The following is an 18,602-nucleotide window of genomic DNA, read 5'->3' on the forward strand; positions in this document are numbered from 1 at the left end:
CGAACCAACGTGATGGCGTCAGGCGCCGCGAGCGCCGTTTCCTGTTGTCCCTGGCCCGGAGGCCGCAGCGCCTGGTCGGAGGCTTAGGGGCTGCAGTGGCCAGGAGTGCCCCGCGCCCCCTCCCCGCTCCCTCTGGTGAGTTAGGGGTCAGAGGGCGAGGAGGGTGAGAAGGGGACGGCGGGGCCGAGACGAGAACGGGCGATGGGTCACCAGCCCTGTCCGTGATCGCAAACCCTTGGTTGCTTTGAAACTGTCCTGCTTCAGAGCCTTTTCCCTGCCCGGCCTGAGCCCCGCACCCTACCCCACTCGGACCCGAGCCTTCAGCCCAAACAGCCAGTGCTGACCCGTCCCCTTCCTCTTCTCCACCCGTGACCCGAGCCCAGCCCTTACCCTCACCCGTTCACCACTGGTCTTGCGTAAGTGCAGCCACACTCGACCCCACGGTAGCCCACTTCCAACCCCTAGGACAGCCACTTCCCTCCGCCTCCCTCTAACGCATCTCCTTCTCACCCCTCAACCCCTTTGGCAATCCCAGTGCTCCACGCAAACCTCCTCGAGCCCCCCCTCCCCCTCCCCGTCTTTCTGGCTTACCCCTTTTCAGGCTCAGCTTTCTTATCCCAGCCCCCCTGCTCAGCCCCCCAAGGTCTGCTCAGCCAAAACACCCACCTCCCCCCACTCATTTAATACCTACCACTACAGTAGATGCCCTATTGCGCTTACCCCCCTCTTCTTGATAACTCTGATCTCAGCCCTATCTCAAGTCTTGTATGTATCTTCTTGCCCTCACCCACTCAACCCCTAACTTCCAAGCCCACCGCATACTTTCTTTCCATCCCCAGCCAGCCTGAGGACACTTCATTCCTGAGTCTTTGCTAAACCACCCCCCAACTCTTGCTGCCCTAGTTCCCACCACCCCTACCCAATCTTGTTAGATTGACGTCTTCCTATCCCCATTTCAACTCTTCATCCCAGCTCTGTGCCCACTCTTCCCTTGATGTGGTCCCCATTTGATCTGAGAACCTAGTGCAGTCCCCTGCCAACCCCACCTGCTTTCTCAGAGCCAGGCACTTGCCGAACACCTCAATTGAGGCAGGGCCTCAGATGGTAAGTAAGTGTGGAGGAGTAGAGATCCTTCTCCCGTGGGTCAAGTGCTTTTCCTGGATGTCAGGCCCCCTGTACCTGTCCTTAAGGATTGTATTCCTGGCATCCATATTACATTACTCGCGTTGGCTGCTGGAATGATAGGTATCATCCAAATACCTGGAAGGTGAGGGAGCTACTCATTCAGCTGGGGCAGTGGAAGCTTATCACTTCCTTTTGGGTGACGATCTGGAGAAACTCAAGCGGTTCCACTGTGTGGGGTTGGCTGTGGTCACAGAATCATGTCCATGTGCATTGCCCTGCCGCTCAGAAAGGACCCTCACCCAGTGCTCCTCCTGGCCAGAACTGGTTGTAGATTAGTCCCGCTACCGAATGTGCCAGAGGTGACGTTACATGTTGTGAAGAGTAGAGATGAGTGGATCCTGGGGACGCCGAGGCCTCCGTGGAGGCTGTTGAATTGCTTCCTCTTTTTGCAGGTGCTGGATCATTGAGTTTTGACCATTTTGATTACCCATGAACACAGAGAGTCAAGTTATCTCAGAGTAGCTAGACATTCTTGAGGCACCCAGGCTCCATGGTTAACATTTATAATCTCCTGGGATTTGGGGGTGCACATCCCCTCTAAGTTCTGGTGACCAAACTCCAAAGGATTGGCCACTTGACAGCCATTGTAAAGGACCCCAAAGAAGACCCCTTGTGTTTGCTTGCATTTATAGTCTCACGCCTTTGAGAATCGGATGTCCTTTTACCTTCAATATCCCCTTCCGTTAAGGTGTGATCTCTGAAGGGTTTCAGCCTGTTGGCAGCTTGGTGTAATGGAAGGAGTTCTGCAGTGACCCCACCACTGAGAAGTTGTATACCTCAACTTCTTACAGTCTGAAACGGTCTGAGCCTTTTTATTTTACTCATCTGTTCATTCAGCAAGTATTTTGTGAGCACCACTGTGTGCCGTGCACTGTTTGAAGCATTAGAAAGACAATGGTGAATGAGTCAGGCAAAGGTCCTGCTTTCATTCACTCAGAGTTTGGTCCTTGCCAGAATCTTAAGGGATCTGGGACAAGAATATGGGAGAGATGGGTGTTGTTGGATGGAAGGAGGGAGGGAGGAAAGAAAGATACCCAGTGTTCCTAGACCTCACATTTCTGGCCTCACCCACTAGCCTTTGGACTGGGAATCACGAGCTAGAAGTTGCTTGCCCTCCAGCTGATATTCAGTTGCTTTGTCGCCCTACCCACTCCCCCCCCCCCACACCCATCCCACCCCCCACAGGGCTCTTGTCTAGAAATCCAACTTTCTTCAGGTAGAAGGAGGTGCTGTTTACTCAGCACTCACATGTCTGAAGTATCAGCTGTCTTTCTGAATCAGAAGATAACTTTGTCATTTGTTTCCAGCTGAAAACCCTGACTCATCACCTGGTACAGCAGCTGGAGGGCTTAAACACCGGCCTGTTGTCCTGCATAGCCAGGTGCAGGATCGGAGTCAGGCCGTAGAGACGAGGCTGTCGCGGATGGCGGGGAAGTCTCTAAGAAGAAGAGGTTGCTGTTTACTGATGAACGGAGTGTTTCGAAAGTGGTGAAGCCAGGTTATCCATTTCTTCTTCTAATGTAAGTCTCATCTGAGTCCTTCTCCTCTTTTCGTTCTTCCTTAGTCTCTGGAGGAAGTGAAATTGGATGTTTATAGAAGGCCAGGCAGTATCACGAAGAGAATCAACCCCAACGATTCCTTCCTGTGTGTTGGAACATTTGAGGAGGGACAGCTCGGAAACCTGGCTGCCATGGAAAGGACCTGTGGTCAGCTAGTTGGGGCCACAGATCTGATGGGCAAGATTGTTTCTTGTCAGTGTTAGGCCTTCTTTGATAAGGTGGAGCTTCTGAAGAGTCTGTGAATAATAAGTTTGCCTGAAACTCTTTGAACCAAGGACCTGGGACAGTATGAACTGACGAAAGGCACAGAGCTTGGAATGAGAAAATTCTGTCCCTCACCTGAGGCATGTTTCTACTGAGCCTCAGTTTTCTCTTCTGTGAATGAGGGATACTCATCCTTCTCTCACAGGATTGTTTTAAGAATTAAATGAGGATAGAGAATGAGATCCTGTGCCAGAGTGAACCAATACAGAGGGGCAGAGGTAGACGAAGGGTGACTTAAGAGTTTCCTAAAGGCACACGGCACTCACCTTTTCTGCTCCACTGTATCAGGGATGTTTGAACTCTCTACTTGCTCTCTTTCTTCTGGGTCTCCTGAAGACCCACCCCTCTTTCGTTTGCTTCTTGGTGTCAGTGAAGACAGCTCTGAAGATAGAAAGTGAAACCAGTCCCATAGCATGGTAGATGGGGGTCTGGCTCACCCAAGGAGCCTGCTGGAGTGCTGACCTAGCAGTCAGGAGACCCAGAGCCCAGAGATCTCACATCGTAGATGGTCGTGGTCCTGCCTCTGAGCCATTTCCTGCCTTCCTGAGGCGTTCTAGAACCGACAGGCCTATGTAGGGAGCTTTGGCTTCCTGCAAGGAAAGATGTGCCCGGAACTTTGGCCTGACCCCCACGTCTCAGTTCTGTTTTGTGAATTGTCAAGTGGCAATTCTTCTAGGTTTCTCTGCACTGTTGTCCTTTTGTGACGTTCCCGACACTGTTTTAGGTCACAGTTGTCTCTTGTCTGGCCCTGCTCTGACCTCAGTGTCAGTTTACTTTGTTTTTTCAGCAGACCCTGACTTGGCCAGAGCACCCACTTAATGATAAGCCTCCCTCCCTCCAGTGAATATTATATTCAGTGAATTAGTTGATGAGGCCTCAATGGTCTTCCTCTTCAGATTGCTGAGGCCCAAGCCTTGAGGCCGGCTGAGGGAAGGGCAGTTTTAGGGCTTGAGGCTCTGTCTAGAAGGGCAGGCCCCCGGAATTGCCAGAGGGGATTGGATGCCAGGGTCTCAAAGCCAGCGAGCCTGAACGTGGCCTGCAGGGCTGCGTAGGGTAGCCTTGAAGAAACCCAGCCTCTAGGATCAGGCACGGTTTCAGGACCGACTCTATAGTATGTCCCCTTCTCCCGGTGCCCTGGTGGCCAGAGCATGGAGCTGGTCTCCAGCGAAGGGTCCTGAGGATTCCCAGTGGGTAGGAGCTGGGAAAGTGGTGGAGGGAGAGACAGTCTGATGGGCTGTGGCCAGGGGCTAGTGTTCCTCCTGTCAGTCTGTTGTGCGCTGACCAGAGCTGGTTTCGTGGGGGCCGTCCTCCACACACCTATCTGCCTTTGCATGTCCTTACTTAGGAAGGTCGGCGCTGGGTCCTGTTCACCCTCTGCCGGATCCAGAGGCCAGGGCTTGAATCAGAGCGTCTTTCATCATTTAGGGCCACCCTGCCGTTCTCCATGCCTCACTGTTCGCCTGTAAACCTTTCCTGCCAGACTCAACCCTGATGCTCCCTTGCATCCCGCCACCTGGGCCCCCAGCTGGAGAGCCCTCCTCCCAAGACTTCCCTGCCCCCTCCCCAGCCACCCCTTAGCCCTAGCTCACACCCGCCTCTTCCAGAAGGGTGGATGTCATCCTGGCCGAAGGTGGTAGAGCCCGCCACTGATCAGCCCTGGGATCTTGGGAAGTTCCCTGACCTGGGTCAGCTTTGATTTATCTGGATAATAAAAGAGCTCGCCTAGGGTGGTTACAAGGAATGAATGAAGCAATGTGTGTAAACAGTACAAAATCCATTCATCATGCCTCCATTTGATAACTTCTTTGGGCCATAGGTTTTTGAGAACAGAGACAGCGATGACCTATTTTTTGGTGTCCCTCCATGCTCGGCAGCGTGGTCACTAGAGATCTGTTTAGATGGGAATGTGCCTGCCCAATCCTGGTCCGTCCAAGTGGCTGGGGCGGTCCAGGCGAGCCAACAGCCACCCCCCGAGGCTCAGGTTGAGCCCCCCCCCCCCCCCCCCACCTAAGCCACCCCCGGGGGGGTGGGGGGGAAGCCAGTGCCCTGAGGGATTTACCTGTGTACTGACTTCAGGTAGTTGAGCGGACTCATTCAGACAGTGGCCTTTGCCTATAAGGCTTGGCCACATCCAACCGGGGTAATAGATACCATTTATCCTTAGTACCGTCAGGCACTGTGCTGGGCGTTTTCCACATTCATAACCTCCGTTTGAGACGTCTGCCGTGGTGCCCCACCTAGCATGCCTAAGTGGTTAGTGGCAAATTGAGATTCGAACCCGTGTTGTTTCCCTTTAGGCGTGTCCCTGTGCTGCTCCAGCTGGACCCTCGTGCCTGGAGGGGAAGCAGCTATGTAGCAAGAGGCCCTCCCTTTGGAAACTTCCTTCAGTTGTGCTTGTCCCTGCCGAGCTGGCAGACATCGGGCTGGCACAGGAGTCAGAGGCTCCGAATGTGAATTGTGAGCCCCTGCTTCCTGGTCCACGTGGGCTCTTGGCACCTCCAGCGGCAGCATCCCCCTCGCACCCTTAGTTCTGTATCCAAATCGGCCCCTCATTCCCTGCTTTTTTGTGCCAGCGTTTGGTGTGGCATACAGAGGCCTCTCCATGCCCTGATTAGGGTGGACCCACCCACGGCACATAGGATTCCCCACCTCCTGAGATTCGAGCCCTCAGATTTCTTCTCTTCCCTTGTTTCCTTCCTTAAAATCCACTCTTGGCTTTTACTTTTGAATTCAGAGGCCTTTGCATTGCAGTTTGAGGAAGATGGGCTGACCCGCTGCCTGCTGGGGGGAGGGGGAGAATTGGCTGGGGGTGGTGAGCTGGAACCTGCTCATCTGGCCGCGCCGTCTGTCTCTGCAGGTGTCATGTGATTCTCCGAGGGAGCTGCAGTGTGAGCGGAAATGCTCTCGGTGGTGGAGAATGGACTGGACCCCCGGGCTGCCATCCCGGTAGGCAGTCGGAGAGGCTCAAGGGTGGGGAAGGGGGCACGGGACAGCCATGTCATTGGTCTTCCTCACTTTGAAATGAATGAGTACTGTCTGGAAAGCGAGGCTTCGGGCTGAGAAAGAGTTATAGCAGAAGCAGGCTCTGAGGAGACCCTGCCCTTTCTAGAACATCTTATTGGTGATAGAATGGGAATTGATAAAAAACAACGGATTTTAATAGGGGCTGCCTGAAGACCAAGGATTTCTCAAAGGAAGTCATACATATGGGGCGCCTGGGTGGCTCACACGGTTAAGCGTCATGATCGTAAGCGGCTCATGGTCTTGCAGTTTGTGAGGTCAAGCCCTGCATTGGGCTCTCTGCTGTCAGAGCAGAGCCTGCTTTGGATCCTCGGTCCGCTCTGTCTCTGCCCCCTCCCCCACAGGCACATACATGTATGCACATTCTCTCTCTCTCTCTCCCTCTCTCTCCCTCTCTCTCTCTCTCTCTCTCTCTCTCTCTCAAAAATAAGTAAACATTAAAAGAAGGGGCAGCTGGGTGGCTCAGTCGGTTGAGCATCCGACTTCGGCTCAGGTCATGATCTCACGGCTCATGGGCTGGAGGCCCGCATCGGGCTCTGTGCTGCCAGCTCAGTGCCTGGAGGCTGCTTCATATTCTGGGTCTCCCTCTCTCTCTCTGCCCTCTCCCTCCCATGCTGTCTCTCTCTGTCTCTCAAAAATAAATAAACATTAAAAAAAAGAAAAGAGGGCATTAGGGTGGCCTGGGTGCCTCAGACGGTTGAGCGTCCATTTGGCTCAGGTCATGATCTCACGATTTGGGAGTTTGCTGCTGTCACTCCCTAGCCCACTTTGAATCCTCTGTCCTCCTCTCTCTTTGCCTCTCTCTCTCTCTCTCTCTCTCTCTCTCCAGTCAAATAAGCAAACAATAAAAGAAGTATATGACCCATAAGTCATATGAAAAGATGTCTAACATCAAAAGACTGCATACTGTATGACTTCATTTACACAAAATGTCCAGAATTGGCAAATCCATAAAGACAGAAAGTAGATTAGTAGTTGCTAGGGGTTGAGGGAGAGGGGACTAGAGAGGAGTGACTGCTCATGGGCACAGTGTTCCTTTTTGAGACAATGAAAATGTCCTAAAATTAGGTAGTGGCTGTAGTTTCACTATTCTGTGAACATACCAAAAATCACTGAACTGTATAGTTTAAATGAGTGAATTTTAGGCAATGTAAATTGTGTCTCATTAAAGCTGTTATAAAGAAAAAAAAAAAAAAAAACAGGGGCTCCTGGGTGGCTCAGTTGATGGAGCGTCCGACTTCGGCTCAGGTCATGATCTCACGGTCCGTGAGTTCGAGCCCCGCGTCGGGCCCTGTGCTGACCGCTCAGAGCCTGGAGCCTGTTTCAGATTCTGTGTCTCCCTCTCTCTCTGACCCTCCCCCGTTCATGCTCTGTCTCTCTCTGTCTCAAAAATACATAAACATTAAAAAAAAAAAATTTTTTTTTTTAAAAAAAAAAGAACATTCGACTTTTCAAAGAACATTAACATGAACTGTTTGGGCTAAGATAAAAATAAAACAGTAAAATATTTATCCATAATCCTATCAGCTAACAGTTCAAACCAGGTTTTCTGTATTCCCTCCCAATCCTTTTCCAAAACACATAGGTAATTTTGACATGCTTATACTATGACAGAACTGTCTTTATCTTTCCAAAGGATTTTACATATATGTATTTTATAATTGATTTATGTAACAGACCTTAACGGAATACTTACATGTGTCAGGAACCAAGCCAAGTGTTGAGGATGCAAGAATGAAAAAAAAAAGCAAGTCCTGCCCTCAGAGTAATCCCCCCGCCCCCCAACTCCTGTGCTGTAGGTCAGGAAGTATTCGTTCCGTTTAACAGATGAGGAAATTAAGCTCAGTGAGGTTAAGTGAAATGTCTGTAGTGACCCAGCTGTTGACCAACAGAGCTGAGACTAACATCTGCCTCTGACTGCCAGGTCAAGGATCTTTCCTTTTTTCTTTCTTTCTTTTTAAAGTTTATTTATTTATTTTAGGGGCGCCTGGGTGGCTCAGTCAGTTAAGCGTCCTATTTCAGCTCAGGTCATGATCTCACGGCTCGTGGGTTTGAGCCCTGCATCAGGCTCTGTGCTGACAGCTCAGAGCCTGGAGCCTGCTTCGGATTCTGTGTCTTCCTCTCTCTCTGCCCCTCCCCCCTCCTCATACTTTGTCTCTCTCTCTCTCTCTCTCTCTCTCAAAAATAAACATTAAAAAGATATTTTTAAATAAATAACGTTTATTTTATTTATTTTGAAAGGGAGAGTGAGCATGAGCAGAGGAGGGGCAGAGAGAGGGAGAGAGAGAGAGAGAGAGAGAGAGAGAGAGAGAGAGAGAATCTCAAGCAGGCTCCACACTGTCAGCACAGAGCCAGATACGGAGCTCAAACTCAAAAACCGTGAGATCATGACCTGAGCTGAAATCAAGAGTCAGATGCTTAACTGACTGAGCCGCCCAGGTGCCCCTAGGATCTTTTTTTTTTTTTTGAATTTTTTTTTTTTCAACGTTTTTTATTTATTTTTGGGACAGAGAGAGACAGAGCATGAACGGGGGAGGGGCAGAGAGAGAGGGAGACACAGAATCGGAAACAGGCTCCAGGCTCCGAGGCATCAGCCCAGAGCCCGACGCGGGGCTCGAACTCACAGACCGCGAGATCGTGACCTGGCTGAAGTCGGATGCTTAACCGACTGCGCCACCCAGGCGCCCCCCTACGATCTTTCTTAATGTGGACCATGCTCCTGTTTTCTTGGTGTTTTTATGGTTCTAAAGTGGCACTTGTTGCCTCTTCATGGAATCGTAGACCCCTAAACAAGGTGGAAAGCTTCACCCCTGCCCTAGATGGATCACCCAGGCTCCCACACCTGTAACTATGATGGAGCCGGTATTTAAACACAAGATTTCTATGGCTATCAAATCACTGAAGTTCGGTTTAAAAAGCAAAACAAAAGAAAAATATACAAATATCTTTGCAAAAAAATAACTATCTCTGGGTGGTATAAGTACGTAATTTTCCTTTTCTCCTCTATGCTTTGTCTCTGTTTTCTTTCTTTTTTTAAAATTTTTTCCAACGTTTATTTATTTTTGAGAGAAAGAGAGAGCGTGCGTGCGTGTGCAAGTGGGGGAGGGGCAGAGAGAGAGGGAGGCACAGAATCCAAAGCAGGCTCCAGGCTCTGAGCTGGCAGCACAGAGCCCGACGTGGGGCTCGAACCCATGAACCGTGAGATCACGACCTGAGCCGAAGTCGGACGCTCAACCGACTGAGCCACCCAGGCGCCCATCTTTGTTTTCTATGATTAGCTTGTGCTAGTTTTGCTGTATACACACCCACAGGTAGACGTGAGCACGTGTGTGGGTGTGCGTGTATTTGGTGATAAGCACTTACCTTCCAGGGGTCACCGCAGGATCTTCTAAAGGCCTGTGTTATGTCTGACACCGACTAGGTCATCAAGAAGAAGCTAGTGGGATCTGTGAAGGCGTTGCAGAAGCAGTACGTGTCCTCGGACACAGTGGTCACTAGCGAAGACGGAGATGCCAACACCATGTGCAGTGCCCTGGAGGCCGTATTTATCCACGGCCTGCATGCCAAGCACATCCGAGCCGAGGCCGGAGGGAAAAGGAAGAAGAGCGCCCACCAGAAGCCTCTGCCTCAGCCTGTCTTCTGGCCCCTCCTGAAAGCTGTCACCCACAAGTGAGATCAGCAGGGGAGGCTTTGCTTTGGGGAGGAGCTTCAGTGTGGGTGACCCTGGGCTCTCCCTCTACAGCTATATGGGAAAGCAGCAGAGATGCTCTGTGTTCTAGAATGGAGATGGGTGAGATAGGGGTTATTGTTAGACCAAGCCTCAAGAGCCCCTCAGCGCACAGGCAATGGCCTGGGGCTGCTCAGGCCCCTGGCTGGTCGCCTTTAGCAGGAGCCGCCTTTTTGCCACACCGTGGCAAAGTTGGGTAGTTGGAACAGAGAATGTGTGGCCTGCAAAGCCTAAAATCTTTACTAAGTGGCCCTTAACAGAAGAGGTTTGCTGACCCTGCCTTGGAATGTTTGAACATCTCTATGCTAAGTATTATATCCTAACAGGCTATGGCATTTTTTAAAGACGTGGAATCCAGATCATCTGAATATCCACCCTGGGACGTTTGCCTCTGCGGCCCTGGCCCTAACTGCCTGGGCTTTGGAGCAAGCAGCTGCTGGCACGTTGCCTCTAAGGGCTATTAAATGCCACCTTCAGCCTGAAGGTGCCTTGTCAGTCTGTATCTTCCTTTTCATGCTGACTGCCACCGCCCTATCTCAGGTTCTTACCTCACTCCTAGGTGGCAGTGGCTTTCTGATTGTCCCCCTTATCTCATTGTGTCTGTCCTTAGGTCAGGCAGCTGGTCAACATTTATTGAGCTTAAGCTAACCCGAGCTCATTCCCTGAGCCCTGTGGCGCACGCACTCCTATGGGCGAGACGTGCTCAGGGCACTGTGATGGTCAGAGGAAGGGCATTTACATCAGACCAAGGGTTCGGGAACTGAGTTGGGTACATGATCTTATCCCGAGCAGCCCACCCAGAAGTCTGCGCGACTGCGGTCAAGTCATTTCCCGGTGTAAAAACTCTCAGGCTCCCCAGTGCTAGCCTGGAGTTCCATTCACTTCGTTGGGGCCCCGGAATCTGTATCCTGACCAGGTTCCCAGGTGATTCTGACGCACAGCCAGGTGTGGGGACCCTTGCCCCACCTTGCCTCACCGGTTGGATGCTCAAGACCCTGCATCACCTGACTTTGCAACCCAATCAGCCACTCCTCCTCCTCCCCGTGCTGTAACGGGAGTGCTCACCACTCCTGATACACAGCTGCTGCTTCCCTACCCTTGGTGCCTTTTCTCTGTCAGTCCTTGGTGCCTGAGGTTCCCCTTCCATCTTTGCGGCTTGAAATCGCTCAAGGCCCAGCTCAATGCCTTGCCTGTGCCTAATCCCTATGCCTAATCCCGCAATGCCTTGCCTAAGGCATTGTCCTTACTGCAACCTGGAAGTGATTGCCTTCCCCCCACCCCAGCTCTACTGACAACAGGGTTCACTTCCGTGTGCCCTTGAAAGGTAGTAACCTGGACTGAGGGCAGGACCATGTCTGTATCCTGTATCTTCACAGCTCCAAAGACCTGGCACTTAGGGGCTCATCACATGTATGCCGGATGAGCAGGTGATGTCAAGGGCGCCTGGGGAGTTGAAACTAAAATGGCAATTATCCTGCATGACAGTAACCTTGAAAAAGTGGGGAGTTGTAGCTAAATATTTCTCAATTCCCTGTAGAACACTGCTATCTGAGATATTTTCCCAAGCCTGTATATACTTGCAGTCGTTATTACTGGCTCCTGCTCACCAGTGGATAAAATGATCCTCTGTGATCTGAACTCACTTCTTGAAACAAGCCTGTCCTCTCCACCCCCAGGCACATCGTCTCGGAATTGGAGCACCTGATCTTTGTCAGCACGGACGTGGGCCGCTGCCGGGCCTGGCTGAGGCTGGCCCTCAATGACGGCCTGATGGAGTGCTACCTGAAGCTGCTCCTCCAGGAGCCCGCCCGCCTGTGCGAGTACTATCAGCCCACAGCCCTGCTTCGAGACGCCGAGGAGGGCGAGTTCCTCCTCAGCTTCCTGCAGGGACTGACGTCCTTATCCTTCGAGCCCTCCTACAAGTCCGCCATCTTAAACGAGTGGACGCTCACCCCGCTGGCTCTCTCTGGGCTTTGCCCGCTCTCTGAGCTCGACCCCCTCACCACCTCTGGGACAGAACTACAGCGGAAAGAGTCTCTGGATTCAATTTCCCATTCCTCAGGCTCGGAGGACATCGAAGTCCAGCACTCAGGCCATAAGATCCGACGGAACCGGAAGCTCACGGCCTCCTCCCTCAGCCTGGACACCGCCGGTTCATCCCAGCTGTCTTGCAGCCTAAACTCTGATAGCTGCCTACTCCAAGAGAATGGCTCCAAGAGTCCAGACCGTTCCGAGGAGCCCATGTCCTACGACTCCGACCTGGGGACAGCAAATGCCGATGATTCAGACCCGTCTCTGCAAGAGTGAGTGTCCTTCCCCCACTCCTCTCCTCCCCCTGCCTTCCTTCCTTCTCCTCTTCCTCTTTCTCTCCCTCCCTATAGCATGTGATTGCCTGTCACTGAGCATTGACCTCTCTAAGGGCATAAAGGAAAAGGGGATCGTGGCTCTTCCTCAGGGACTGGAGTTGCCGGGACTTGTAACTGGAGGCAACATGGGGCAGCGAGGAGAATGGATTCAGGGAGGGCTCGAGCTGAATCAGGCTCCAGCTCTGCCCCTGGCTGATCTTCGACCAGTTACCTAATTTCTCTGAGGCTTCGTGTAAAATATTATTGCCTCTAGGGCGGAAACCAACGGTTCGGAGTTAGATATACAACTTCCAAAAGACGCAGTGAAGCCCAGCGCGTCTGGGTGCTCCGCTGCGACCTCCCAGAAGGCCTCTGAAGGACACAGACCCTGAATGAGGCCTGGAGGAGGTGGTGCACAAAAGGGGCCAAGCGAGTGAGTGGAGGAAGAGCACAGGGAGCAATGAACTTGACTAGAGAAGGGACGCTGGGCAGAGCTGTCTCTTTAAAAGAACTTTTTTCTATTTGAGTATTGTTGACACACGGTGTTACATTAGTCTCAGGTGTACAAGGTAGTGAGTCACCATCTCTCTATGTTGTACCATGCTCACCCCAGCAGAGCCTTCTTCGTTCAGGCCCTTTTTAAACACTCATTTTTTAATAGATTTATTTTTATGGTAAGAAAAAAAAGTCTACCTACAGTGAAACGTCTTCTCCACCTTTGTAACCATAATTATTAATTCCTTACATCTTTCTTTTTCTTTTCTTTAAAGTTTATTTATTTATTTTTGAGAGAGAGAATGAGCAGGGGAGGGGCAGTGAGAAAGGGGGACAGAGGATCTGAAGCAGATTCTGTGCTGACAGCAGAGAGCCCAACGTGGGGCTCGAACTCACGAACCGTGAGATCATGAGCTAGGCTGAAGTCAGACATTTAACTGACCGAGCCACCCAGGCACCCCCTTTACATGTCTTTTTCTGATGTTTCTAAATGCATCTAACAGATATGAATAGATCTGTTAATAACTGTTAATATCTGTTAATAGATCTGTAATAGACTTTTAAATGTCTTTTATATTTCTTATCTCTGCCCCATCCCCACAAAGCTATTATAAATATACTGTTTGATACCTTGTCTTAGAAGAGATCAGGATTTTTGTTTTGGAGCTTCATATCAGTTTCTTAATTTTTTTTCCCCCCTATGGCATGTGTTTCCATTGTATGAATGTACCTTAGTTTATTTGACCAGCCCTGTATTTCCTGGACACTGGAGTTCACTCTTTCTGTAAATAACCGTGTGTATGTGATCTTTGAATTCTATGCAACTATCTCTGTTCAGTAAAGTCCCAGAAACAGAATTGCTGAGGCAAAGGATAAATGAATCTACAATTTTCATAGATAATCGCCTGTTTACACTCTGTCAGGAATGTACCTGTGCCCCCTCGGCCTTGTAGGCAGAAGGTATTATCAAACTTTTGGATATTTGCTCATCTAATAGGTAGAACATGATAAACTTTTTTTTCAAGTTTATTTACTTGTTTTGAGAGAGAGAGAGAGAGAGAGAGAGACAGCAAGCGAGCATGAGTGGGGGAAGGGCAGAGAGAGAGGCGGGGGGAGAGAGAGAGAATCCCAAGCAGGCCCCTCGCTGTCAGTGCAGAGCGTGATGCAGAGCTTGATCCCAGGAACTGTGAGATCATGACCCAAGCCAAAATCAAGAGTCGGGCTGGTACGGAGTGAGCTTAGAAGACATCTGTGAGGAAACAAGGCCATTAGGGCAGCCATCTTGCCCAAGCAGCAGCCTGTGGGTGGAGGAACCTAGGCCTTTGCTCTCAGGAACATACACCTGCTTTCAGGGGAAAGATACGCATGCACACACCCACCACACACACACACATGCACACGGTGACAGAAATAGCCCCATTCTGTGTTTTCATGGCATTGATAGTTTTTTTTTCCCAATGTTTATTTATTTTTGAGAGAGAGAGAGAGAGACAGAGTGTGAGCGGCAGAGGGGGAGAGAGAGAGGGAGACACAGAACCCAAAGCAGGCTCCAGGCTCCAAGCTGTCAGCACAGAGCCCGATGCTGGGCCTGAACCCATGAACCACGAGATCATGACCTGAGCCGAAGTTGGATGCTTAACCGACTGAGCCAGCCCAGGTGCCCCATCCAGTTCTTCACCAAGCTTCCCACCACCTTAGATTTAATATCCATTGATGATTCTTGCCCAAACTAATCTATGATGGCTGCAGAGTGATGATTTTCCAACCTCATGACCACCTCCACGTTTATCACTCACCATCTTATTGTCAGGAAGAGCTCCAACCCCATCCCCGTTATGTATCTGTTTGTCTATTTATTACTATTAAGGACTCAGGGATTCCTATCTCTTTCACTAGATTATAATCTGTCCCTATCCTTATTTTTTTCAAAGACGCTCTAGGCCCAAGGTGGGGTGCTAACTCATGACCCTGAAACCAAGAGTCGCTCGCTCCACCAACTGAGCCGGCCAAGCTCCCCTGTCACTATCTTTATTTGTGTCGATGGCCAAACTGTCCCAGACTACCTTAGAAACCATTCTGTATTAATTCTGTAGCTACGATACCAAAAGCGTAAGCAACAAAAGAAAAGATAGAGAAAACAGTCTTCATCATCATTGAATTCTTTTGTTTCTAAGAATACCATCAAGAAAGTGAAAGGCAACCCACAGAATGCGAGAAAATATTTGCAAGCCATGTATCTCATAAAGAATTTTTTATTTTTTATTTTTTTTAATTTATTGTTTTTAATTTTATTTTTTATTTGTTAAGAGTTACATGCAAATTAGTTAGCATCTAGTGCAACAATGATTTCAGGAGTAGATTCCTTAGTGCCCCTTACCCATTTAGCCCATCCCCCCTCCCACACCCCCTCCAGTAACCCTCTGTTTGCTCTCTATATTTATGAGTCTCTTCTGTTTTGTCCCCCTCCCTGTTTTTATATTATTTTTGTTTCCCTTCCCTTATGTTCATCTGTTTTGTCTCTTAAAGTCCTCATATGAGTGAAGTCATATGATGTTTGTCTTTCTCTGACTAATTTCACTTAGCTTAATACCCTCCAGTTCCATCCACATAGTTGCAAATGGCAAGATTTCATTCTTTTTGCTTGCCGAGTAATACTTCATTGTATATATATATACAGTCATCCGTCATCCATCGATGGGCATTTGGGCTCTTTTCATACTTCAGCTATTGTTGATAGTGCTGCTATAAACATGGGGGTGCATGTGTCCCTTCAAAACAGCACACCTGTATCCCGTGGATAAATGCCTAGTAGTGCAATTGCTGGGTTGTAGGGTAGTTCTATTTTTAGTTTTTTGAGGAACCCCCATCCTGTTTTCCAGAGTGGCTGCACCAGCTTGCATTCCCATCTGATAAAGAATTTTTACAACTCAATAAAGAAGGACAAATAACCCAACTAGAAAATGGGCAAAAGATCTGAATACTGAATTTCCCCAAAGATATGCAAATGGCCAAAGAGCACATAGAAAGATGCTCAGCGTCATTAGCCACCAGGAAAATGCAGATCCAAACCATCATGTGTACGACTTGGCACCCATTAGGAGAGCTTTGATCAGAAAGACAGTTAATAGCAAGTGTTAGTGGGGGGGGGGGTGCTGGTGGGCTCAGTTGGTATAGAGCATGGTGACTCTCAACATCAGGGTCATGGGCAGAACCTACTTAAAAAAAAAGAGTAAATTGAATTAAAAAAACAAACAAGCGTTGGGGCACCTGGGTGACTCAGTCAGTTGAGCCTCTTGATATCAGCTCAGGTCATGATCTCACAGTCTGTGGGCTCAAGCCCCGCATTGGGCTCTGCGTTGACAGTGAGGAGCCTGCTTGGGATTCTCCCTCTCTCCCTCTCTCTCTGCCCCTCCCTAGCTTTTGTGCACCCTCTCTCTCTCTCTCTCTCTCTCTCAAAATAACTAAATAAACTTTATAATTTTTTTTTTTTAAAGTAACCAGTGTTGGTAAGGATGTGGAAAAGCCGATGGCAATGTAAAATGGTACAGCCACTTTGAAGTCAGGCAGTTGCTCCAAAGTTGAAACTTGAAGTTACTCTATGGCTCAGCAGTTCCATTCCTTGGCGTATATGCCCGAAGGAATGAAAACATTTGTCCACACAAACACTTGTGCGTGAATGTTCACAGCACCGTCATTCATAATAGCCCCAAAGTAGCCCAAAAGTCTATAAAACGATCAATAGAGAGACAAAAGAAGGATTCATCACAAGGAATGAGATCCCAGTGGCTGCCACAACATGAATAAATCTTGAAAACATCGTTAAGCGAAAGAAGCCGGGCTCAAAGGCCACCTATGGTGTGACTATTTGTGTGCAGTGTCCAGGTTAGGTAAATCTAGAGAAATGGAAAGTAGGCTTGTGGTGGGCAGGGGTTGGAGGAGGGGTGGATTAGTGACAGCTAATGGGTATGGGGTTTCCTGTTGGGTTGATGAAAATGTTTTAAAATTGACCGCGATCATAGTCGCACGGCTCTGCAAACACACTATTGAGCTGCACGCTTTAAATTAAGTGATTGTGCGGTATGTGAATTATGTACTGTGAATTTTATCTCAATAAAGCTGTTACCAAGAAAGTGTTCCAGATTTGGCCAGTGGGTGCCCCTCTGAGCTGGCTCTCATGTCCATTTGACGTGCCCCAATCCATATTTTGAGCACTTTCTTACTTTCTAGCACAAGATAATTCAGACTTATTTTATACTCTTTCCTAACTCCAGCCTAGGAATCAACCTTTGTCCCAGAAGTCTTGCTTCCTATTTTGGGGGGGAATGCAAAACCAAGATTTAGGCATTTATCATTTCGTTTAATCATCATGACAACCCTAGTAAGTGGGTACTGGCATATCTTCCTTTTACAAATGAGGCCCGGAGAGGTAAAGTATATTGCCCAAGGTCACACTGCAGCCCAACCTTTGAAAGCAGGCGATGTGAATCCAGAGTCCCCGCCCCTTGCACCTCCCCCTACACACACACACACACACACACAGAGTGTGAAAGTGAAGTTTATTTCTTCAACAAGGTCACTTTTACTTGAGTGACCCCAGTTTTGAGTGGAAACAAAGGTGTAGAGCTTATAAGACAGCCTCTCAGGAATTGCACATGGCAGGGTATACCCTTGGGAAAAGTCACATATCATGCGTCTGGGAGCGTGGGGTTGAGGGCAGACCAACACCCAGTGGCCTGGCCCTTCCTACGAGAGCACATGTTCAAACCCACACACGCAAGTACCAGTAAAGTCCAGTGCTCATCAGTCTCCTTTGCCAGCCTCACTCCCCACCCCTGTACCCAAATGCTGCCCATAGCCAGGTGTCCTTTACAAGAGTGAGAATGGCTAAAACAGGAGAAAACCTATAGATGAAAGGAGATCAGCCTCGGTTTTTCACTGTTGACGCTGGGCAGTGGCTACATGGAGATTCATGATATTATTCTCTCTTATTTTGTAAATGTTTGAAAGTTTCTGTAGTAAAAGAAAGTATAAAATGGTGAGAGGAAAGAGAAATAGCCAGGCGGGGAGCCGTGAGTGAGCCGGGACATTTGGCTGCTGTCTCCAGATTCCTCAGGTGCTCAGAGGAGACCAGCAGCACGTCTGGGAGATCCTCGGGACCACAGGCCCTCAGCTGCACCTTCTCCCCTCCGAAGATGATGAGGATGCTACTCATGTCCTTGGTCAGCTGCCTCGTTGCCATAAATGAGGCCAAGCTCATCAGTCGCTGTGACTTGGCCAGAGTGCTGCACAAGGAGGATCTGGATAGGTGTGAGGGCTACTCCCTGAGTGACTGTGAGTGCTGCTTTCTCACACTCCCGCCCCCCCATTCCTCTTCTGCTCCTGGTCACCTCCTATGTGGCCATCTTTCCATCATTCATCTTTCAAAGCCAAGTTCAAAAAGCAGCCCTCCCCGAGAAGCCCCTCCCAACATTCTATATTCCTTCCACTGAATATTATTAACTGAGCACTTACTATGTACCGGGAACTATTTTAGGGGCTGGGGACAGAGACATCAACAAAGCCCCTTCCTTCACAGTGTTCGCATTCTAGGGGGAGAGGCGAGTCCCAAACAAACACACAAACATATGAAGCACTTCCTGGTGGTGATAAATGTTATGCAGCAGAATAAAGCCAGGGGAGTGAGAGGTAACCTTGTCCTTGAAGGGGAAGTCAAGGAATACCTCTCTGAGGAGGTGACATTGAGCAGCACTGAATGAGGCAAAGGACCGGGTCACCCAAATGTCTGGGGAAGAGCATTCCAGGCAGAGGGAGCAGGCAGTGCAAAGGCTTCGTCCTCCTCCCTGGTGGGGCTAGCTTCCTTTTGCCCAGATTTTGCACACACCTGTCTTGTGCCGTCCTTCTCGTTTTATCTTGTCTTGTGGTCCTTTAAGGGGTGCGTCTTCGTTCTTGCTGAAGGCACCAGCTGCCTTTGCCCCAGCTGAATGTCCCTCACTGGGCTTTGCACGG

The 18,602-nt window shown here is 49.5% G+C and overlaps 1 protein-coding gene across 4 annotated transcripts in view; it reads left to right on the plus strand.

The window, feature by feature from the left end:
- LOC145715194 (pleckstrin homology domain-containing family M member 1-like) overlaps positions 1-18,602 on the plus strand; it is a 20,470-nt gene continuing 1,868 nt past the window's right edge. The window contains exons 1-6 of one of the 4 annotated variants that reach the window (XM_081794892.1): positions 1-135; positions 2,563-2,705; positions 5,866-5,954; positions 9,451-9,698; positions 11,433-12,059; positions 17,701-17,927. In XM_081794892.1, coding sequence (XP_081651018.1) covers positions 5,907-5,954; positions 9,451-9,698; positions 11,433-12,059; positions 17,701-17,927 — 1,150 coding nt within the window. In that variant the 5' untranslated portion in view covers positions 1-135; positions 2,563-2,705; positions 5,866-5,906. Of the gene's footprint in view, positions 136-2,562; positions 2,706-5,283; positions 5,466-5,865; positions 5,955-9,450; positions 9,699-11,432; positions 12,060-17,700; positions 17,928-18,602 lie in introns of those variants that run through there. The other 3 variants (XM_081794895.1, XM_081794893.1, XM_081794894.1) reach the window with 3 other exon arrangements.

The sequence above is a fragment of the Panthera onca genome, assembly GCF_046562875.1.
Source record: "Panthera onca isolate mPanOnc1 chromosome E1 unlocalized genomic scaffold, mPanOnc1 haplotype 2 h2.Chr16_ul_8, whole genome shotgun sequence".
NCBI classification, from domain to species: Eukaryota; Metazoa; Chordata; class Mammalia; order Carnivora; family Felidae; genus Panthera; species Panthera onca.